General features: G+C 41.0%; 1 protein-coding gene across 1 annotated transcript; it reads right to left on the reverse strand.

Annotated features, from left to right (window-relative positions):
• Positions 1-261: 261 nt before the first annotated feature.
• Positions 262-24,640, reverse strand: LOC124140982. Its single transcript, XM_048403336.1, has 18 exons — positions 24,448-24,640; positions 23,635-23,640; positions 20,516-20,743; positions 16,945-17,561; positions 15,657-16,728; positions 13,481-13,534; positions 12,468-12,503; positions 12,070-12,099; positions 9,829-9,876; positions 9,080-9,109; positions 8,689-8,724; positions 7,997-8,062; positions 7,733-7,768; positions 7,038-7,103; positions 6,797-6,832; positions 6,089-6,345; positions 1,307-1,922; positions 262-660 (listed from the first exon to the last, which is right to left on the reverse strand). Exons 1-18 carry the CDS (start codon positions 24,518-24,520, stop codon positions 476-478), a joined length of 3,492 nt encoding a protein of 1,163 aa, XP_048259293.1. The 5' UTR covers positions 24,521-24,640; the 3' UTR covers positions 262-475.

A 24,640-nucleotide genomic window follows, 5' to 3' on the forward strand; every position in this document is an offset into this window, starting at 1 on the left:
GACCGAACATTCACTTTAAAGGATTCTGTTAGAAAGGTATTATGATAAAATATTTGTCTGTTTCTGTTTGAGGATATCCTAGAATGTTATATGTAATAAATTGCACACGCAAATAATAATACATATATCGTATTGTACTTTGTTTGGAATCGAACCCGGCCATCAGCGTGGCGAGCGAAGGCGTTAACCAATAGCCTATCCCATACCACTAAACAACTGAGGAGGCCAGGTAAGAAAATAATATCAATAATTGTAATGTCATTGGTTCTATCATTTTATTTCGAAAATATTCATATTTCAGCCTGTTAAAAAAGGTATACAAAACATAGAACATTGTCTCAAAGTGGCTTAGATACAATATGGCCTTCACTAAAGCATTGACGGAGAGCATATCATCGTTGAGACGACCCACCCGTTCGGATGAGGGTTATCTCCCTTGACCCCCCTACAATGACAGCGTCTACTTCCGCCGTAGTTAGCCACGTCCCCCGGCTCCGCTCCCGCAGGTCCGTCTGCACTGGTTGAGGGTGGTGAAACGGTTGCTGTTACCGCCGCAACCGCTATAGGAGAAACGCTGACAGCCTCCCAGCTGCTCATCGTAGTAGTAGCGGGTGTACATGTTGCTGTTGCAGTTGCCGGGGTCCGGGTTCAGATGGCAAACTGGAGACAGAGGTTGTTAAATAGAGTTGTTTCTAACGTGTGACATCAATCACTTGAGTAATACTAGCTTGGTGATTAGCGTGTGAGTGAGTTGAGTGTAACGCCGTTTTTGACGGTGTTTCTTCAGTTGTATCAGGACAAGTTTGTGTGGGAGAAAATCCCGAAGTGCCGCATGACGTAATCCCAACAATGAGATCATGTTACCTTGAGGTTTCATCCATGTTCGTGAATTTCACTCATTATTTTCTGAGTTACCACAACGGCCATTCGACAAGCCATGCTTGCCGTAAAAGGCGACTATGCTTGTCGTGAGAGCATCTAACGGGATCGGCTGGTCAGGCTCGCTGACTTGCTTGATGCATGTCATCGATCCCAATTGCGTGGATCGATGCTCATGTTGTCAATCACTGGACTGTCTGCTCTAGACTCGATTATTTACAGACCGCCGTCATATAGCTGGAATATTGCTGCGTGCGGCGTTAAACAACCAACCAACCAACCAACCAACCAACCAACTGTCGTACTGAACAAAATCGCCTCTGGAACATCAACAAAAACATCATACAACAATCACATTCACTGAAACTGTGGGCATTAATAGATGCACATCTCTACCATGTTGACAATATTGCCCACAACAACTTACTTTTACTTTCAACGGCCAGATTGCTGCTTCTTCCAAACGAGCTCCGACCTCCACCAAGTTCATGGGGGTGCCCACCACGCCCAGCAGCGTGTCCATTCAGTCCACCCAAATGACCTCCGCCCAGTTCATGGGGGTGTCCACCAACTACACCCAGTCCATGAACGTGTCCACCCGGTCCATGAACGCGCCCACCTAGTCCATTAAGTCCGTGTTCATGTCCACCCGGTCCATGAACGTGCCCAACCGGTCCATTAATTTGTCCATTAAGTCCGTGTTCATGTCCACCCGGCCCATGAACGTGCCCACCCAGTCCATTAATTTGTCCATTAAGTCCATGTCCACCCGGTCCATGAACGTGCCCACCCGGTCCATGAACGTGCCCACCCAGTCCATTGATTTGTCCACCCAACCCATCGACATGTGCACCCAGTCCATGGACATGTCCATCCAATCTACTATTCAGCCCACCACCCAATCCACCTGTGAGACCATCAATGATAGCACCACCGAGTCCACCTTGAAGTCCGCCATTGAGACCGCCATTTATACCGCCACGTGGCACACAGTAGGCCGTCCATTGGTCCACATACTCGCACACGGTCCGACGGGGGCATTGCTGCAATAACATAGGTATCTTATTCCACTGTCTAGCCTCGGCATAGTGGTGAAAATTATTTTGAGCGCACTATCGTTTTAAAAAATTATATGACTTTTGTCTGCCATAAGACGAGGGACAATGACGTAAAAATGCATAAAAATCAGAGATCATATACCGATCTGTATATGGTCTCTGAATAAATTAATTTTAGGGACTACTTGATATATAACATGTATAAACATTGATGAGCTATCAAGGCAGCTTTGCGTAGGTATATCCCTCTCTCAAACGCAGAACTGCCACGATATGTTACAATATTGTACTTTATAGCTAAAATGGATAGAATTATCATAAAAACGCCCGCATGTTATCAGAAATGAGCGGGCCACTGTAACTTGATAATGCCCTCATATTACTTGACGACGGGCCATTATCACGCCCGTTGTTAGGTGACGTCATAGGATAGGTGACGTAACGTTCAATAGTGACGTCATCTCGTTTGTTCTATGACGTTTCCATATTTGTAAAAGTGGGTCAGTGACATTCGTGTTGATTGCAGTAAATGTTTCAAAATCGACATTGTTTCTATTTATTTGATAACAAATTCCATCCATTTTAGCTATAATAACGGTAACGCTATTTTTCAGGGCATTATCATTTGCTGAAGCCCTCGGTCTTTTCAACTACCCTCCTTCGTCGGGCAGTTAATCGAAGACCTCGGGCTTCTGCAAATGATAATGCCCTGAAAAATAGCGTTACCCTTATATTATAGCTAAAATGGATAGAATTATCAGCCAACCGCCCGCATGTTATCAAGAGTCAGCGGGCCACTGTAACTTGATAATGCCCTCATATGGCTTGACGACGGGCCAATATCACGCCCGTAGTTAGGTGACGTCATAGGATAGGCATAGGTGACGTCACGTTCAATCGTGACGTCATCTGGTTTGTTCTATGACGTTTCCATATTTGTAAAAGTGGGTCAGTGACATTTATGTTGATTGCAGTAAATGTTTCAAAACCGATATTGTTGTTTATCATATAATGGGTAGGTTTCTCGGGAGGATAAAGCCAACGGATAAAAACGATATCCGTTGGGGTCATATGCGGATAGAGATGCAAATATCAAAGGTCAAGTAGAACGGGGGTGCGTTGCAAAGCGCCAATCGCTTGTAAGCGATGTACAGCGATTCGCCTCACAACAGTGCGCTAACTTTCAGCCGCTTGCAAGCGAAACAATCGCTGACTGAGGTCGCCTCGTTCTCAAACCAAAATGGCGGATTACTTTGACAGCGGAACAAGGAATTATTGATTGGATCAACGAGAAAATTAGCAAAGGCAGCTAACACACCATCATCCTCAGTCTGCTCCACATCTTCAAAGTAGTCATAAATTTCATCAGCTCGTCATCTAGCCTCTTCTATTATGATCTTCATAACGTCTAGTTGCGCCGCCATTTTGGAAGAGTGCGCAAGCGCTTCCAACTGTTGCAGACCCCGGGATGAGCGATTACTTTGCTTTCTCTTAGCGATTCGTGGCTTGCAACGCGCCCCTACTTTCACTGTTTATAAACAAACATGGCGTCGCCCTCGTCATTCGGCGATCGAGGCAGAATTAACCATCGGGAATCTGGATAAAGTACAGGGGTAATTGCTATCATTATCAAAAGAGCAGTCTAATATACTGAAAATCAGTGTCTAACTGTGACGTAGCTAAGGCATTTTATAAGTTTTGGCAACTTTGGAGATATAAATTACGAAACAATTTTGCGAGGGCACGAGGCCTAGCCAAGCGGGATCAGTAGCCATATCTGTGCTTGTAGACCTTTGCGGCTTAAAACCTTCTCTTAAATGTAAATAGTTGGATTTTGCCGAAATATGTTTGAATTGTTACCTTGTTTCGTTTTGTCGCTGTGTGTACATCTGACTACACTTCTTAACATTATGACAGGGAAGACCGACTTACAACAACGTCTGACCGTAGCCGTGACATCTCATATACTAGGGTTAGAGTAGCTTCCCTTTGACAAAGGGCAGTTACTCTAGCGGACAGACCGATGGATTGCCGCGAAAGGCAATTAAAAACAACTGTTGTTTTGCGTATATGTTGCTTCGCCACTGTATAAGAAACAGATTTCAGTTGGAACTATATTGGCTACTGTCACTGTCCGACTGACACATCACTTACCCTGTGACGTAATAAATATTAATCCGCGCATTCCAGGAAAACTCCCAATGTTTCAGTAATGTTTGTGAGAGAGGGAAAGCGATTTTAAAGCACAAAAATTAAAGAATGACATTATATGATAAAGAGGTTATCACGCTTGTGTGTTTGGGGATGGTAAATATCCTGTATTAGGAATAAGCACTATGTATTTAGCTCGCCAAGGCTCGCTAAATACAATGTTTATTCCTAATGCAGGATATTTACCATCCCCAAACACACTCGCGTGACAACCTCTATATCTTTTTATTTGATACAAATTTCCATCCATTTTAGCTATAATAACGGTAACGCTATTTTCAGGACATTATCATTTGCAGAAGCCCTCGTTCTTCTCAACTGCCCTCCTTCGTCGGGCAGTTAATGGAAGACCTCGGGCTTCTGCAAATGATAATGCCCTGAAAAATAGCGTTACCCTTATACGGACTGAAGTAGAGACACTAGACATAAATCTCTACTTTCAGAAATGACATCCGGCTTTCTCATTTAAAAAAAAGATAACTCATTGATTCGGGCAATCATACCGGTTTGAATAACTATAATTTATAAGTTTATATAAGTTTATATAAGTTTAAATAAGTTTATATAAGTTTCCGACAGCTCCAGGTCTGTTTCGGTGGAGCTTACATGTTCTCGTCATTGGAACGAGTAGATAAGTTGGAACTATCATTGGTGTGCATCTTATAAGTGGGTCTTCCTGGCTGTGGGCACGCCAGAAACCTATGATTGTGGGTTCGAATCCCGGTTCGACCCAATTATGTTTCTAGGTTTGTGAGCACCATACCCGTGCTCGTTGGTTTCACCGAAGTGGTAAACGTCTGAGACCTGCATCACTTCGGGCTTTCCTTCCACATTAAGCTGACACGCCGTGATAAAACTCGAATGCTGTTAAAAGCGGCGTTAAGCCCAACTCACTCACTCACTCTTCCTGGCTGTCGAATGTTTTTACAGTAGTCTTGTGCGGCCTTGCAAGATAACAACCTCATCTTGTACATGTATGAGCGTGCGTGTCATGGTTGTAATTGGTACACGCACAACGGTGTCCATGACATCAAAGGAAGACGTAACGGTGATGGATCGTGACACTGACTACACCTGTACCCTCGGGGTCACTGACGCATTCACTTGCTATTTATAAAACATTTATTCTATGATGATCGATAGGTGTTTTTTGTTCTAAACGAGAAAAAAACCCGTCATAAAACTCGAAATCTAGGGCCAATATCTCCTTGAAAATAATATTATATATATATAATATCATCCATTTGTTCATTCACACAATTGAATGCATATTTTCTTCATAGTTCACTAAAGTTTTTTTTAAATTTCATTTTCTTGGAGTAAACTAATAATTTCTTCTCCGTCCTGCTCAATAAAGGCCTGACGTACGTAAAAAGATAGCCACACTCGAAGGTTTTACCCTTATTTGCTTAACTTACTATAAAAGTCCAGTTCCCCTTTTTCTGAGTAGTATAGTTTCAAACCGTGTATCGATTAGAGTACATACTATGTGGGCTTTATATATTTGAAAATTTAAATTGACCTGCTAGATGAAGCATTTTACTCTTTAACCATCTATTGCCATTCGTGTGCATTTATTTGACTTACAACAAATATCACAGACGTATTCAATTTTGGATTCACTTGGTGGAGAAAATGACCCGAAAACATTACTTTTTGTCTATCCTTGCATACTAATTGTAAGAGTGAGTAAGTGAGTGAGTGAGTACGGTTTTTACGCCGCTTTTAGCAATATTCCAGCAATATCACGGCGGGTGACACCAGAAATGGGCTTCACACATTGTACCCATGTCGGGAATCGAACCCGGGTCTTCGGCGTGACGAGCAAACGCTTTAACCACTAGGCTACCCGACCGCCCCTAATTAATTGTACTAATTGTAAGATTACCCATCAAGTTACAATGAGGATAAATAAATGACCATTTGTGTGACATACTTACTCTACAGTTCCTGACACGCCTTCTTCTGTTCGATATACCGCCTAATCCGCCCAAACCGCCACCCATCAACAAACGCCTGAGGGCGCGGGGGTTAAACTGCCCTAAACGGCTGATGAGGCCCATGATGTTGCCTCCGAAACCCCTCCCTCGGCCAAGCCTGCCGCCGATACCGCCGATACGGTTGATGCCACCATTACTGTGAATATTGCCGATGCCACCGATGCCTTTTTCTGGGACGGGTTCTGGAATTCCTATTCCTGCATACAAAGAGTCATGCATGATAAACGTGCTCGCAAAGCCTAACACATCACCACACCATCGCCAGCTCTTTTCCATTTTTAGCCACCATCGAGGGTGTATATTTCTTTTACCCGGCAGTTGGTACCAACTAATCTTACATTGCACGAACTGATAAAACCAAAACCAAAATGGTTCTTGCAACCATTCAGTCTGAGGAAAATATTTTCATTATTTCTACTTGTCTAATAGATAAAGCCAAAATACTCTAATTAACCATGGGTTGATTTTTTTATGTTGTTCCACAAAGCTATCTCGTGTCAACATAGACTTACGACTTACTCAGCGCTAAAAACTCTGATAAATCGTTCCACTTTCAAATGAACAACTAATACTTATTAAAAAACTGATTTCTTTCTTTACCCAGATTCCATATATCACATATCCAATCCAAATATGGGATTCACGTACCTGCTCCAATCGCATGGCCTGGCTCGGGAATGGCACCTGAATCATGACGTTTGAATTGTAAGGAGATATAAACAAACATTCATATCAGAGAACTTATATTGCTATTGTTAGTTAATCATCACGCTCGTGTCGTTTCTTTGTTTGAAATTAACATGTATTGTTTTGATATTTTAATTTTCATGATACATAAAAAACAAACTTACTTGTATTATTATGGAATTTACAATTAAATATATATTACCTGCCCCTATCCCATGCCCTGGCTCAGGGAGCGCCCCTACTCCAAATCCCGGCTCTGGGAGTACCCCTGTAAACAAATAAACAAACATATCATGATGCTTTTATGTCCAAGATAACTGTGACCCAGATATTCTGCCAAAATTATCATGTATGAAGATATAGTCCTCATTTTCAATGTACGATAATCAAGACCTCATATCATTAAAATACATGTAATGTCAACTATATGTTCAAATATATGTTTTATACTGCCCCGAAGACATAATGCGCGTAAAAATGATTATTTACCATGTAGGGAACCGAACAAATGTGGCAAATATCAAGCATTTTTACATTTACAGTAGCTTGACGTAAACTGCCAGGCAACATCAAGTATATACTTGAAAAATGTATTTGACAAACGATTACAAACGTCATCGAAACATTAAACATCACCAACCATTTCTTGTCTGTTCATTTTTACTTTAATATTAACTTTATTAACAACAGATTCATTTGTCTCTGTTGTTCCACAAAGTCATCTTACGTCAAGATAGATTTGCGTCGGTCTTAGGGCTGAAATAGTTTTGTGGAATGGGCCTCTAAGCATTTGTTCTACTTTTAAAGGAACAACTAAAACTTTATTAAAAAACTTATTTCTTTCTTTACCCAGATTCCATATATCACATATCTAATCCAAAGATGAGACTCACGTACCTGCTCCAATCCTATGGCCTGGCTCGGGAATGGCACCTGAATCAGGCATTAAATTGTAAGGAGATATAAACAAAAGCAATTGAAAAAAACAACTTTTTCTAATAACAGGGAACTTAAACAGCCATTGTTAGTAAACCATCATGACTATGCCTTTTCTTAGTTTAAAAATTAACATGTCTTATTTAGAAATCTTAATGTTCATGATACATAACACAAAATCCAAATTTACTTGTATTATTATGGAATTTTCAAAATATATATTACCTGCCCCTATCCCATGCCCTGGCTCAGGGAGCGCCCCTACTCCAAATCCCGGCTCTGGGAGTACCCCTGTAAACAAATAAACAAACATATCATGATGCTTTTATGTCCAAGATAACTGTGACCCAGATATTCTGCCAAAATTATCATGTATGAAGATATAGTCCTCATTTTCAATGTACGATAATCAAGACCTCATATCATTAAAATACATGTAATGTCGACTATATGTTCAAATATATGTTATATACTGCCCCGAAGACATAACGCGCATAAAACTGGTTATTTACCATGAAGGGAACCGAACAAATGTGGCAAATATCAGGCATTATATATTTACATGACTTGACGTAAACTGCCAGGCAACATCAAGTATATACTTGAAAAATGTATTTGACAAACGATTACAAATGTCATCGAAACATTAAACATCACCAACCATTTCTTGTTTGTTTCATTTTTACTTTAACATTTACTTTATAAACAATAGGTTCATTTATCTGTTGTTCCTCAAAGTCTTCTTACGTCAAGGTAGACTTGCACCGGTCTTAGGGCTAAAATAGTTTTGTGGAATGGGCCTCTAAGCATTTGTTCTATTCTTAAATGAATAACTAATATTTCATTTAAAAACTTATTTCTTTCTTTACCCAGATTCCACATATCACATATCCAATCCAAAGATGAGACTCACGTACCTGCTCCAATCCTATGGCCTGGCTCTGGAATGGCACCTGAATCATGACGTTTGAATTGTGAGGACATACATGGGAATTGGGGAATTCTTATGAAACGACACTGAAACGAAACAAATTTCACAATACTTCTAGACATAACCTCAACAAACGCACATTTTCAATAACAGATATTGTCGCCAAAATAAGATTGTTCACAGCTAACCGACTTTCATTCTTCTGTCAAATTAACTAAAACGGACACATATTTTGGACATCTCAACAAAAATATGAGCGCTTTATGATATTTTTATTTATTCATTTACACTTCATTAGCTATACATGAGTGTTTATTTGACTCTTCTTATGAAATCCTACTATCTACTTTACATAAAGGTTCATGTAGTTCCATTACCTGGTCCTATTCCATGTGTGATGTGTATACCTGGAAACAAAAAGATAATGTTTATAATAAATATGTAAACCTGTAAATACCAAGCCCATTGACAGAGAAAAATATCATATTGTCAACCACATCATGATTCCAACTTTGTTACCAAAGCCCAAATATTGCACTATTACCATTTTAACAATAGGTACCACAGTTTCCACATGGAAAATCGGCTTTTAGAAAAAGGACCAATTTACATACCTATTATACAATAAACGAGGATATATTTGTTATTATAAGGGTAACGCTATTTTTCAGGGCATTATCATTTGCAGAAGCCCGAGGTTTTCCATTAACTGACCGACGAAGGAGGGCAGTTGAAAAGACCGAGGGCTTCTGCAAATGATAATGCCCTGAAAAAGAGCGTTACCGTCATTATAGCTAAAACGGATGGAATTTGTTATCGAATAAAAAGAAACAACATCGGTTTTGAAACATTTACTGCAAGCAACACGAATGTCACTGACCACATTTTACAAATATGGAAACGTCATAGAACAAACCAGATGACGTCACTCTAATACGTGACGTCATTTTCTCTACCCTATGACGTCACCGAACAACGGGCTTGATAATGGCCCGTCGTCAAGCAATATGAGGGCATTATCAAGTTACAGTGGCCCGCTCATTTCTGATAACGTGCGGGCGGTTTGATGATAATTCTATCCATTTTAGCTATAAAGCCTATTAAATAGGGGGAAGGGGTACTGTACCTGACACGGCACCTGGTTCCGGCACTGGAATTGCACCAAACCCCCAAACTGAAAAAGAATAACATATGATTTCAAGAAATTAAAAACAAGAGACGTGTCGATATGATTGAACTTATGATTATTTTCTGAAACCAGTCGTTTTGCAACTATATAATCTCGAACTTAAATCTGGGCCAGAAGAAACTGACGTTGATATTATCAGCAACGTCCCACGCCATAGGGATACGATGACACACAGTCAACCAAGACACCAAGCCTAAACAACAATCTCATTAAAATCAGATCTCAGTGCTAACTACCACTACACAAAGATCCGAGGACACTCCATTACAGGTCGCTTACCAGATCGAGAAAGCGAAAGTACGAATTTGTTTTCTTCTTAAGCACACTCGAAAAGGTCAGCACAGGGCATTCCGTACGACGCTTACGTGCTGTGTGACTGACTCCGTCAAAATCATCGTTAATCTCTCGCTTCAATAGGATGAACATTTGAAAGATTTTCCATAGCGCTCGTGAAGTACTGTCATAAAATTTCAAATTTTGAACAGAGAACTTTGTTAAAATTTTCAAAGCGTAGTCTTGAATGAAAGTCGCCAGTTGTAACTGGTACCGTACAGCTGATTTTCTAATGGCGATTTCCTGGAATTCAGTGCTTCCGTTTTACTTACAGTTACTGAATCGTATTTTACGTTTTACTTACTGCTGATGAATCGTATTTTGCCTTTTATTTACTGCTGCTGAATGTTACTTTGCCTTTAATTAACTGCTGCTGAATGTTATTTCAGAGACATGGTGAGACATAAATATTATCACGCGATTTACATATATTTATCCCACACAACGGTTGGAGGAGTTGAAAATGTGTTTGCAAACATGGTGTATAACATGACATAAAAGGCGTTCATTGTAATAAGAATCATATATTTATTGTTATAAAAACTTAAGTAATTCAAGATACGAATACAATCCAGTATGGAACAATGCCGTTTGAAGAATTACATTAAAGTTAAAACACAAAGAAGAATATTCACCTGTGGTAAAAGAAAGAATAAATACTGTAAGTGCCTCCATGTCAACGGTCCAAGCTTAATAGTGTGAATGGTGTATGTAGTAGCCCTATATAGAAGCGTGCATGCGGGCCTGGTGACACAGTGATATTGATGGCCATATAATGCTTCAGTCACTGTCGCCCTCAAGGCATTCACGTCTCTGTTATTGATGTCTCCGTCTACGTCAACTATGCAATTACACAATGAAGTACTGATGAGTGTCTATATTTTGACACATTGTCTTCTGTATTGTCTCAACCGAGCTTACTCTTTGTGTACTCTTCCGTCTGACCCGGCCACCGAGTCAACACATCAAACTAACCTCTTATTTTTTTAGATAATTTGTCATCTGTGCATCTCATGCAGATTAAATTTATCATTTTGTTTCAACGAAACAGATTTCAAGGTCACTACGATCTACCAGCTCCCATGATGAAAGGACACGTTGTCACTATGTTTGAGGTATTTCTTGCTTACTCAATAGCAGGTACGTTGTTATGGCTGTTCAACAATATCTACTTATCATTATTCCAACCTAAGCTAGATTTGTTTTTGATTTTAATTTCAAAGAGCGTTGTGGAACTCTACAGTTGTTTGACTAGGGTTACCACATTCAAAGCCTTTGTAAAGCTTTCAAAGGGTTTTATGATAGACATATGGAGGACATTTCCACATTTGGCGTATAGGTGACCAAAACGATGTCCGATGCAAGTACAGTAAACTACGGTTATAACGAACTCAAAGGGACCACTAATTTTAGTTCGTTATAACCGTAGTTCGTTATAAACAGATATACAGCATATATACAACAAAAGGCCGGGACTAAAAAATAAGTTCGTTATATCGGTCAGTTCATTATAAGCGTGTTCGTTATAACCGTAGTTTACTGTACCTATTTTGCTTTATTATTTACAGACCGCCGTCATATAGCTGGAATATTGCTGAGTGCGGCGTAAAACAACCAACCAACCAACCAACCAACCTCAACAAACGCACATTTTCAATAACAGATATTGTCGCCAAAATAAGATTGTTCACAGCTAAACGACTTCTTTCACCTGTCAAGATAACTAAAACGGACACATATTTTGGACATCTCAACAAAAATATGAGCGCTTAATGATATTCTTATTTATTCATTTACACTTCATTAGCTATACATGAGCAAATAAGGTACATGTAATTCCATTACCTGGTCCTATTCCATGTGTGACGTGTACACCTGGAGACAAAAAGATAATGTTTATAATAAATATGTAAACCTGTAAATACCAAGCCCATTGACAGAGCAAAATATCATATTGTCAACCACATCATGATTCCAACTTTGAATACCCCACTTAGACACAGTATACTGACTCCGAGCAGACCAGTCCTTGTTTTAGCCCCTTAATGCCGAGCGCCAGACAGGGTAACAACAAGTACCATCTTTTAACGTCTTTTGATATGACGCAGCCGGGGATCGAACCCCGGACCTTCCGCTCTCCTGGCGGCGGACGCTCTACCACTAGACCACGGAGGCGGTCCTATTATACAATAACCAAGGATATATTTGTAATAGCCTATTAGATGGGGGAAGGGGTACTGTACCTGGTTCCGGCACTGGAATTGCACCAAACCCCCAAACTGAAAAAGAATAACATATGATTTCAAGAAATTAAAAACAAGAGACGTGTCGATATGATTAAACTTATTATTATTGTCTGAAACCAGTCGTTTTGCAACTATATAACCTCGAACTTGGGTCAGAAAAAACTGACGTTGATATTATCAGCAACGTCCCACGCCATAGGGGTACGATGACACACAGTCAACCAAGACACCAAGCCTAAACAACAATCTCATTAAAATCAGATCTCAGTGCTAACTACCACTACACAAAGATCCGAGGACACTCCATTACAGGTCGCTTACCAGATCGAGAAAGCGAAAGTACGAATTTGTTTTCTTCTTAAGCACACTCGAAAAGGTCAGCACAGGGCATTCCGTACGACGCTTACGTGCTGTGTGACTGACTCCGTCAAAATCATCGTTAATCTCTCGCTTCAATAGGATGAACATTTGAAAGATTTTCCATAGCGCTCGTGAAGTACTGTCATATAATTTCAAATTTTGAATAGAAAACTTTGTTAAAATTTTCAAAGCGTAGTCTTGAATGAAAGTCGCCAGTTGTAACTGGTACCGTACAGCTGATTTTCTAATGGCGATTTCCTGGAATTCAGTGCTTCCGTTTTACTTACAGTTACTGAATCGTATTTTACGTTTTACTTACTGCTGATGAATCGTATTTTGCCTTTTATTTACTGCTGCTGAATGTTACTTTGCCTTTAATTAACTGCTGCTGAATGTTATTTCAGAGACATGGTGAGACATAAATATTATCACGCGATTTACATATATTTATCCCACACAACGGTTGGAGGAGTTGAAAATGTGTTTGCAAACATGGTGTATAACATGACATAAAAGGCGTTCATTGTAATAAGAATTATATATTTATTGTTATAAAAACTTAAGTAATTCAAGATACGAATACAATCCAGTATGGAACAATGCCGTTTGAAGAATTACATTAAAGTTAAAACACAAAGAAGAATATTCACCTGTGGTAAAAGAAAGAATAAATACTGTAAGTGCCTTCATGTCAACGGTCCAAGCTTAATACTGTGAATGGTGTATGTAGTAGCCCTATATAGAAGCGTGCATGCGGGCCTGGTGACACAGTGATATTGATGGCCATATAATGCTTCAGTCACTGTCGCCCTCAAGGCATTCACGTCTCTGTTATTGATGTCTCCGTCTACGTCAACTATGCAATTACACAATGAAGTACTGATGAGTGTCTATATTTTGACACATTGTCTTCTGTATTGTCTCAACCGAGCTTACTCTTTGTGTACTCTTCCGTCTGACCCGGACACCGAGTCAACACATCAAACTAACCTCTTATCTTTTAAGATAATTTGTCATCTGTGCATCTCATGCAGATTAAATTTATCATTTTGTTTCAACGAAACAGATTTCAAGGTCACTACGATCTACCAGCTTCTCATGATGAAAGGACACGTTGTCACTATGTTTGAGGTATTTCTTGCTTACTCAATAGCAGGTACGTTGTTATGGCTGTTCAACAATATCTACTTATCATTATTCCAACCTAAGCTAGATTTGTTTTTGATTTTAATTTCAAAGAGCGTTGTGGAACTCTACAGTTGTTTGACTAGGGTTACCACATTCAAAGCCTTTGTAAAGCTTTCAAAGGGTTTTATGATAGACATATGGAGGACATTTCCACATTTGGCGTATAGGTGACCAAAACGATGTCCGATGCAAGTACAGTAAACTACGGTTATAACGAACTCAAAGGGACCACTAATTTTAGTTCGTTATAACCGTAGTTCGTTATAAACAGATATACAGCATATATACAACAAAAGGCCGGGACTAAAAAATAAGTTCGTTATATCGGTCAGTTCGTTATAAGCGTGTTCGTTATAACCGTAGTTTACTGTACCTATTTTGCTGATATCCTTTTCACGAACACCTCATCATAAGAAAACACTTTAGCAGAGTTATTTACACGCTCCAATCCCGTGAGATTCCGGGGTAGAAGGGGTCCGAAGCAACCTGTACTGGTCGTATGGTATTCGATGATGATGTATTTGATTCGGATATCATACTTGTGGTTTGGACCTCATACGTTTGCAGTATTTCGCTGACTGTTTTCAGCCTAGTAACGTTTTTATAACGTTTGAATATTTTGGCTGAAATCTAATTTTCAAGCGTGAATATTTTTGTCCGGCAGTTTATAGAAAATTAACGGAAAGACAATTTTGATAACAAAAAGGGCTTTACAATCAAGGTTTCGCAATTGAAGCCTGGATAAGTCGTTCCGGGAATTTTATGGTAGAAATTAAGACCATATTCTTAACCGGATATGACGCGTCGCTTGCCTTCATGATCCAAAGCTTTGACCTGTACATGGAGTTTTCACCCCGCCTCAAAGTCATATGAAAATTGCGTGAGTGGTGAAATCTGTTTATTCGAGACTGGTTACTTTCTGGCTTTGTCGTTTTGAATAGCCCTTAACTATACATGTAGGTATAGCTATAATTAAAAAAGTTGTTTTTGAAGTAATCGTTTATGTTGAATTTCAATGGCCACATGCGAGTGTTTGAAGAAGTTTTATTCTGCTTTTAACACTATTCCAGCATTATCACAAAACACAAGGACAACGAAAGCTTTAACCACAACTCACTGCTTCGTTCGACCTGGTGAAAAGTAAAACTATATTAACAAGTTACAAAACAATGGAGGTCAAACGTGTCCTCAGTTATCACCATTAAGCGTCAATATATTCCGATTGTTATTACCTAGCCAGGTATGACTGGTGCTAATTGAGGAGTGTTAATGACGCCTTGTACGCTCAAATACCTGTTTAGATCAAAGCCTTTAAACGAAATAGACATCAACAAAGACTCTCATGACAGTTATTATGGAATGTAATAAATTATATTTGTGGCATGTGCCTCGGGCTGACCCACTCTTCCAGCCAATCATATTTATTCTTGAACGGATCCACCTGTAGTCGGTGGCTTATGATGATGACTTGAACACGTTATGCTGTAGATCAGGAAGGGAAATGAAAGTATTATTACGTTTAAATCTGTTATTGGTAGACAATGGAGTAAGTTTTCTTGCAAAATGGCATGGGTAAACTGTAACAGTTACATTACATGTAATGAAAATGCTGTATGGGGTGTCCTGGTTCCTGAGTACAGTCTTTGTCTTCTGCCGCCTGTGCCAAGTCTGTCTTCTGGTGCCTGAGTACAGTCTGTGTCTGCTGGTGCCTGAGTACAGTCTGTGTCTTCTGGTGCCTGTGTACAGTCTGTGTCTTCTGGTGCCTGAGTACAGTCTGTGTCTTGTGGTGCCTGAGTACAGTCTGTGTCTTCTGGTGCCCGAGTACAGTCTGTGTCTTCTGCTGCCTGTGTACAGTCTGTGTCTCCTGGTGCCTGAGTACAGTATGTGTCTTCTGGTGCCTGAGTACAGTCTGTGTCTTCTGCTGCCTGTGTACAGTCTGTGTCTTCTGGTGCCTGAGTACAGTCTGTGTCTTCTGGACCCTGAGTACAGTTTGTGTCTTCTGGTGTCTGAGTACAGTCTGTGTCTTCTGGTGCCTGAGTACCATCTGTGTCTTCTGCTGCCTGTGTACAGTCTGTGTCTTCTGGTGCCTGAGTACAGTCTCTGTTTTCTGCTGCCTGAGCATAGTCTGTCTTCGCGGTCTGCCGCCTGTGCCCAGTCTGTCTTCTGGTGCCTGAGTACAGTCTGTGTCTTCTGGTGCCTGAGTACAGTCTGTGTCTTCTGGTGCCTGAGTACAGTATGTGTCTTCTGGTGCCTGAGTACAGTCTGTGTCTTCTGGTGCCTGAGTACAGTCTGTGTCTTCTGCTGCCTGTGTACAGTCTGTGTCTCCTGGTGCCTGAGTACAGTATGTGTCTTCTGGTGCCTGAGTACAGTCTGTGTCTTCTGGTGCCTGTGTACAGTCTGTGTCTTCTGGTGCCTGAGTACAGTCTGTGTCTTCTGGTGCCTGAGTACAGTCTGTGTCTGCTGGTGCCTGAGTACAGTCTGTGTCTGCTGGTGCCTGAGTACAGTCTGTGTCTCCTGGTGCCTGAGTACAGTCTGTGTCTCCTGGTGCCTGAGTACAGTCTGTGTCTGCTGGTGCCTGAGTACAGTCTGTGTCTCCTGGTGCCTGAGTACAGTCTGTGTCTTGTGGTGTCTGAGTACAGTCTGTGTCTTGTGGTGCCTGTTTATAGTCTGTGTCTTCTGTTGCCTGTGTACAGTCTGTGTCTCCTGTTGCCTGAGTACAGTATGTGTCTCATGGTGCCTGAGTACAGTCTGTGTCTTCTGTTGCCTGTGTACAGTCTGTGTCTCCTGGTGCCTGAGTACAGTCTGTGTCTTCTGTTGCCTGTGTACAGTCTGTGTCTCCTGGTGCCTGAGTACAGTCTGTGTCTTATGGTGCCTGAGTACAGTCTGTGTCTTCTGGTGCCTGAGTACAGTCTGTGTCTCATGGTGCCTGAGTACAGTTTGTGTCTCCTGGTGCCTGAGTACAGTCTGTGTCTCCTGGTGCCTGAGTACAGTCTGTGTCTTCTGGTGCCTGAGTACAGTCTGTGTCTTCTGGTGCCTGAGTACAGTCTGTGTCTCCAGGTGCCTGAGTACAGTCTGTGTCTTCTGTTGCCTGTGTACAGTCTGTGTCTTCTGGTGCCTGAGTACAGTCTGTGTCTTCTGGTGCCTGAGTACAGTCTGTGTCTCCAGGTGCCTGAGTACAGTCTGTGTCTTCTGGTGCCTGAGTACAGTCTGTGTCTTCTGGTGCCTGAGTACAGTCTGTGTCTTCTGGTGCCTGAGTACAGTCTGTGTCTCCAGCTGCCTGAGTACAGTCTGTGTCTTCTGGTGCCTGAGTACAGTCTGTGTCTCCAGGTGCCTGAGTACAGTCTGTGTCTCCTGGTGCCTGAGTACAGTCTGTGTCTTCTGGTGCCTGAGTACAGTCTGTGTCTCCTGGTGCCTGAGTACAGTCTGTGTCTTCTGGTGCCTGAGTACAGTCTGTGTCTTCTGGTGCCTGAGTACAGTCTGTGTCTTCTGGTGCCTGTGTCCAATCTGTCTTCACGGTCTGCTGCCTGTGTCCAGGCTGTTTCCCTGGTCTGGTGGGTGTGTCCAGTCCGTGTCTTCAGGGCCTTATGGGTGTGTACACTCTGTGTATTCTCGTCTGGTTGAGGCCTGTGTTCAAATTGTGGGGGCGGTCGGGTAGCCTCGTGGTTAAAGCGTTCGCTCGTCACGCCGAAGACCCGGGTTCGATTCCCGACATGGGTAAAATGTGTGAAGCCCATTTCTGGTGTCCCCCGCCGTGATATTGCTGGCTCCTCACTCACTCCTTCAAATTGTGCTGTCATGGTCTGGTAACTGTGTCCAGTCTGTCTTCTAGTCTGAAGCATGCGTCCAGTATGTGTCTTCACGATATGGTGCATGTGTTTAGTCTGTCTTCTAGTCTGAAGCATGAGTCCAGTATGTGTCTTCACGATATGGTGCATGTGTTTAGTCTGTCTTCTAGTCTGAAGCATGCGTCCAGTATGTGTCTTCACGATATGGTGCATGTGTTTAGTCTGTCTTCTAGTCTGAAGCATGAGTCCAGTATGTGTCTTCACGATATGGTGCATGTGTTTAGTCTGTCTTCTAGTCTGAAGCATGCGTCCAGTATGTGTCTTCACGATATGGTGCATGTGTCCAGTCTGTCTTCTAGTCTGAAGCATGAGTCCAGTATGTGTCTTCACGATATGGTGCATGTGTTTAGTCTGTCTTCTAGTCTGAAGCATGCGTCCAGTATGTGTCTTCACGATATGGTGCATGTGTTTAGTCTGTATTTGTTTTGCCATTCATGTGTTTTGTCTAAACTGAATCCAAGACAGTGTATTAATGGGCCAGTCTATAAAGTGATCTTAACACCGCGACTATGATAAGTCAGTTTCAAGTGGGAGTTAATTTCTTTTGTGGAACAGAAAGATAATTTTTTTTAACACATACAGCATGGTGTTCGTGACAAGCCACATGGAACACGGGTCAGACCAAACTATGTAGCACGAACCCATTTTATTTCTTTGTTGCGGATCGTTTTGTGAAAAGCCCTTGTGACATTCAAACATACATTTAAGAGATATCTGATAAGGTTGTCGCATGTGCAGTGTCCCATCAACCCTGCAGTTCAACGTGTTATGCCATGCATTGTTTTTGGTGATAAATAGTTTTGTTTTGTGACACTGACTGTGTAGAATTGTGTTTTGTGTGTCGGAAAACATTCGGTTTGGTTGGTACACCATGACAGGCTTAACTTCATAGTCTGGTGTCCATCGCTTTCTGCCACTTCGGGTTAACCAATGAGTGTGAAACCGAGTCACTTGCAGGGAACCAGAATCCAGCATTGGTGTTAAAAGACAAATAAAGTTTTCTCTGAATGAGCTAAACAACGTATTACGTATGAAAGAAAAAAAGCTTCAGCTGGAGCAGGAAAAAACACCCTGAACGACCCACCAGAAAGATACTGTCGGCTGATGTCAGCCCCCTTATACACATGCGATTTAGTCGCTTACCGTTACAATGTGAGTGAGTGAGTGAGTGGGTTTGGTTTAACGCCGCTTTAAACAGTATTCCAGTTATATCACGCGTGTCAGCTTAATGTGGGAGGAAAGCCCGAAGTGATGCAGGTCTCATACGTTTACCACTTCGGTGAAACCCAAGAGCACAGGTATGGTGCTGACAAACCTAGAAACATAATCGGGGCGAACCGAGATTCGAACCCACAATCATAGGTTTCTGGTGTGTTCAAGGGACGCAACTCTGCACAGCTAATCGCGGCGCCTTAGACGACTGGGCCACCCGTGCCCCCTACCGTTACAATGAGTATCATCAATGTGTCTGTGTGACTCATATGCCTTTCAGATGTATATGTATGTCAACAGTAAATAAACATGCGAATGAAGTGCTGTTAAATACAATCTGTAAATGATAGTGAATGAGTATGGTTTTACGCCGCTTTTAGCAATGTTCCAGCAATATCACGGCGGGGGACACGAGAATTGGGCTTCACACATTGTACCCATGTCGGGAATCGAACCCTGGTTTTCGGCGTGACGAGCGAACGCTTTAACCACTAGGCTACCCGACCGCCCCTAGCAGTTAACAACAGCGACAAATAATCATAAGACATCCCTGTCAAAAGCAATTTAGACTGCACAATTCCGACTACTTTATGAGCATGTGTCCATGCATCACTGTCAAACATCACCAGGTGCTCTCGAAAAGGCGAGTACACGCCGCCCAAACCGGTGCTATGCACCCCAAACAATAGTCTCCATAGGCTACCCGATGTTCTTGTGTTTGTAGCACTTTATACCATGATAACAAAGTGAGTCCAGAGTCTTGAGGAGAAGTGTTTTACTTGGTGGACATTCTGTTTATTCTCAAGTTAAACGCCACTAGTAGCAATATTCCACCAATATGAGGGCAAGGGGGGTAAGGAATGTACTTTGCATACTGTATCAATATTTAGAATCGAACCTTGGAATACAACGTGATGAGCGAACGCTTTACCCTCTCGGCTACCCAACCGCCCCAAAAGAAGATATAGACGGTACACTAAGGTTCATGGTAAGGTAATACATAACATTCTTTTATTTCGGGGGACCCGTGAAGATCCGGGGTAGAATAGGCCTTCAGCAACCCATGCATGCCGTAAAACGCGACTATGCTTGTCGTAAGAGGCGACTGACGGGATCGGGTGGTCAGGCTCGCTGACATGGCTTATGCATGTCATCGTATCCTAATTGTGTGGATCGATGCTCATGATGTTAATCACTGGTCCAGACTCGATTATTTACAGACCGCCGTCATATAGCTGGAATATTGCTGAGTGCGGCGTTAAACAAAAAACAAACAAATAAACAAATCATTTCGAGGACCTCAAGACAATATGAAATTATGAAAATTGCTTGAATTTGAACATTGAATATTTACGGAAATAAATCATTATGAATACAGGATATACATCAATATGGGTCATTGTTTATTCTCCAATACATCGCCCCAATACATCGGTTGTTATTTCCCAACCACGTGGCCGTGGTGGTGTCCATCTCCATTTTGCGGCGGTGTCGGGGTAAAGACGGGGAACCGACACACCTTCATGCACTCGTCTTCCGTCTCGAAGTTGTTAGAGTTACCTCCGCATCCGCTGTAGGGGAAGATGAGGCACTGGCTCTGGAATGTGTCGAAGTAGAACCGGCTCTCGGCACCGTGGCAGGTACCGCTCACCGGCGGCAACAAACACACTGAAGAATACCACATAGTGTTGGATACAGTGTTAAAACTGCCTGTAAACACGTTTTATTATTACATTTTGTGCTTCCAAAATAACAAATTGCAAACGTTCTAAGGATCCGTAATTTGTTTGTTTTCTAAACTAATCATAGGCAAATATCCCTCACGTAACTAATGTTTCAACCACCATGTACATTGTAAAATTAGTTAACACTTTCAAATTACATTTTGCAGTAATCTTGATTTTTCTTATTTCTTAATTCAATTTACGTTGGGTTTGGACCCCCCCATTATCATTGGCTTTATAACCCTTTTTCAGCTCTTTCGTGGTGGTCTGTAAGTAATCGTTTCTGGGCTAGACAAACCAGTGGTTAATATTATGAGACCCCCCCCCCCCCCCCCCCCCCCCCTCCCCTTTGTCGGGGTACGATGACAGGTAATCAACCAATAGCCTCAAGATCCATTTTAGTCGAAGTTTACTACAATTATTGGTATCTAGGGACTAACTCTAACCCGTGTCCCAACGCGGATCATTCTTTGTAAGTTAGTTTGTAATTACATTATAATGCACAAAAATACGAGGCATAAGGTAGCCAGAGATATTATATATTGTGTAATATTTATTATTTCTTTTGTTAGGCCATAATAAAAATATATATATGCCTTGGTTGGTATATGCTTCTTAATCTGTATTTAAAAAAACAAACTTATCCATAAATAGCCTTTTTCAATAGGTGTACGACACTCGAAGTACGGACATTGTATTCCAAAACGTTTAACCAAAACGGTTAGCTATATTGGAAAAGAATCTCATTGTGAAAATCATGTGCTATAATAATGTGTTTTTTCGATGTTCGGGAAACTCTTTCTTACAATGATTTCAGGACAAGATCTTGCACCAGGTTTTACCTAAAAACATTAGATTATTTAAGATGGGACTAAAAGATAACACATGTAGCTATTGTTTTACCTACTAACACTAGATTATTTAAGATGGGACTCACAGATAACACACGTAGCTGTTGTTTTACCTACTAACACTAGATTATTTAAGATGGGACTCACAGATAACACATGCAGCTATTGTTTTACCAACTAACACTAGATTATTTAAGATGGGACTCACAGATAACACACGTAGCTGTTGTTTTACCTACTAACACTAGATTATATAAGATGGGACTCACAGATAACACATGCAGCTATTGTTTTACCTACTAACACTAGATTATATAAGATGGGACTCACAGATAACACATGCAGCTATTGTTTTACCAACTAACACTAGATTATTTAAGATGGGACTCACAGATAACACATGCAGCTATTGTTTTACCTACTAACACTAGATTATTTAAGATGGGACTCACAGATAACACATGCAGCTATTGTTTTACCAACTAACACTAGATTATTTAAGATGGGACTCACAGATAACACATGCAGCTATTGTTTTACCTACTAACACTAGATTATTTAAGATGGGACTCACAGATAACACATGCAGCTATTGTTTTACCAACTAACACTAGATTATTTAAGATGGGACTCACAGATAACACATGCAGCTATTGTTTTACCAACTAACACTAGATTATTTAAGATGGGACTCACAGATAACACACGTAGCTGTTGTTTTACCTACTAACACTAGATTATTTAAGATGGGACTCACAGATAACACATGCAGCTATTGTTTTACCAACTAACACTAGATTATTTAAGATGGGACTCACAGATAACACATGCAGCTATTGTTTTACCAACTAACACTAGATTATTTAAGATGGGACTCACAGATAACACACGTAGCTGTTGTTTTACCTACTAACACTAGATTATATAAGATGGGACTCACAGATAACACATGCAGCTATTGTTTTACCAACTAACACTAGATTATTTAAGATGGGACTCACAGATAACACATGCAGCTATTGTTTTACCTACTAACACTAGATTATTTAAGATGGGACTCACAGATAACACATGCAGCTATTGTTTTACCTACTAACACTAGATTATTTAAGATGGGACTCACAGATAACACATGCAGCTATTGTTTTACCTACTAACACTAGATTATTTAAGATGGGACTCACAGATAACACACGTAGCTGTTGTTTTACCTACTAACACTAGATTATATAAGATGGGACTCACAGATAACACATGCAGCTATTGTTTTACCAACTAACACTAGATTATTTAAGATGGGACTCACAGATAACACATGCAGCTATTGTTTTACCTACTAACACTAGATTATTTAAGATGGGACTCACAGATAACACATGCAGCTATTGTTTTACCTATTAACACTAGATTATTTAAGATGGGACTCACAGATTACACATGCAGCTATTGTTTTACCAACTAACACTAGCTTATTTAAGATGGGACGAACAGATAACACATGTAGCTGTATCAGATAATATCATTCTTAAAACAATCGAGGTTTAAGACGTATTTCACCCAGTAAAGTAACTTTAGAAACAGCAAATGACTACATACATTTTCGCGGTTAGCAAACCTCCCCCTTATTTATATAGAGTTCCAGATGATTTACAGCCATGTTTGTTTATCGAAACATCGTCATATCGGGACCTGCCTCCGTGGTCAAAAGACGTTAAAAGATAGTATTCGTTGTCAACCTGTTTGTCTTTACAAAAACAACCAAACAACATCTACGTCATTGACGTTTAACTGAAAGTTGACTTTGACAATATACACACTACTGGTTCATGCTATAGACAGCGAACGCTCCCAGTCAGCAGGGGAGCATTCAAGATATAGATTCAGCAGCCAAGTGCACATGCCACCTGGTAATTCCCACATTGACTTACTTTCAGTAGGATGACGGTAATTTAACTGACGTCTTTAATTAGAACGCCCATCTTACCTATATCTGAAAACGAAAACAAATCATATAACTACACATTTATGAAGCTTGTTGACTTTCTAATAAAAAATACATGTTTACTGTTTATGAGCCACGTTTCCGCGATCGTAACATCGTGTACAATATTTTCGAATATCTTCCAAAATAAGAATCGATCAGAAAGATCGATACAGGTCAGCAACATATAACCGTTCTGTTATTCCCGATTTCTACTAATTTCTCTTATCTAGCAATACGGATCAATAGTGAGTGAGTGAGTTGGGTTTAACGCCGCTTTTAACAGTATTACAGTTATATCGCGGCGTGTCAGCTTAATGTGGGAGGAAAGCCCGAAGTGATGCAGGTCTCAGACGTTTATCACTTCGGTGAAACCCACGAGCACGGGTATGGTGCTGACAAACCTAGAAACATAATCGGGGCGAACCGGGATTCGAACCCACAATCATAGGCTTCTGGCGTGTCCACGGGACGCAACTCTGCACAGCGAATCGCGGCGCCTTAGACGACTGGGTCACCCGTGCCCCCTACGGATCAATAAAAATACACGGAAACAATTGAACAGTTTCACCTTAGTTGTAACGAGTCTGACCCAGAATCCCGTTATGGTTACATATTTCTATTATTGTAACAAATATGTGCCAAATCCTTGACCGTTTCCTAGATATCAGATTGTAAGATGTTTTAATTATGTAAAATGTAAAATTATAGCCACATCTTTCCTATTTTCTTTAGGTTGCGAATAACTGTGTACAGTTTAAACACAACTCGGAGCATGCGACATCCGACTCACTCAATACCATCAATACCACTTACCATAACTGTCGATTCGCGACACACAACTGAATACGACCAATACGGCGACTGTGGACGCCCAGACTTGGTTCATGATTGGCGTTGGCGTACGTGAACGCGACTGTACGGGAACACTAGGACAGCCAGATGTGTTGTGTAACAATCAGTTGTGTTGTGCTGCATGTCGTGCCACAGGCGCGATAAACTACAGGCT

This window comes from Haliotis rufescens, unplaced genomic scaffold (assembly GCF_023055435.1).
Source record: "Haliotis rufescens isolate VD_foot unplaced genomic scaffold, xgHalRufe1.0.p SCAF_3, whole genome shotgun sequence".
Lineage (NCBI taxonomy): Eukaryota > Metazoa > Mollusca > Gastropoda > Lepetellida > Haliotidae > Haliotis > Haliotis rufescens.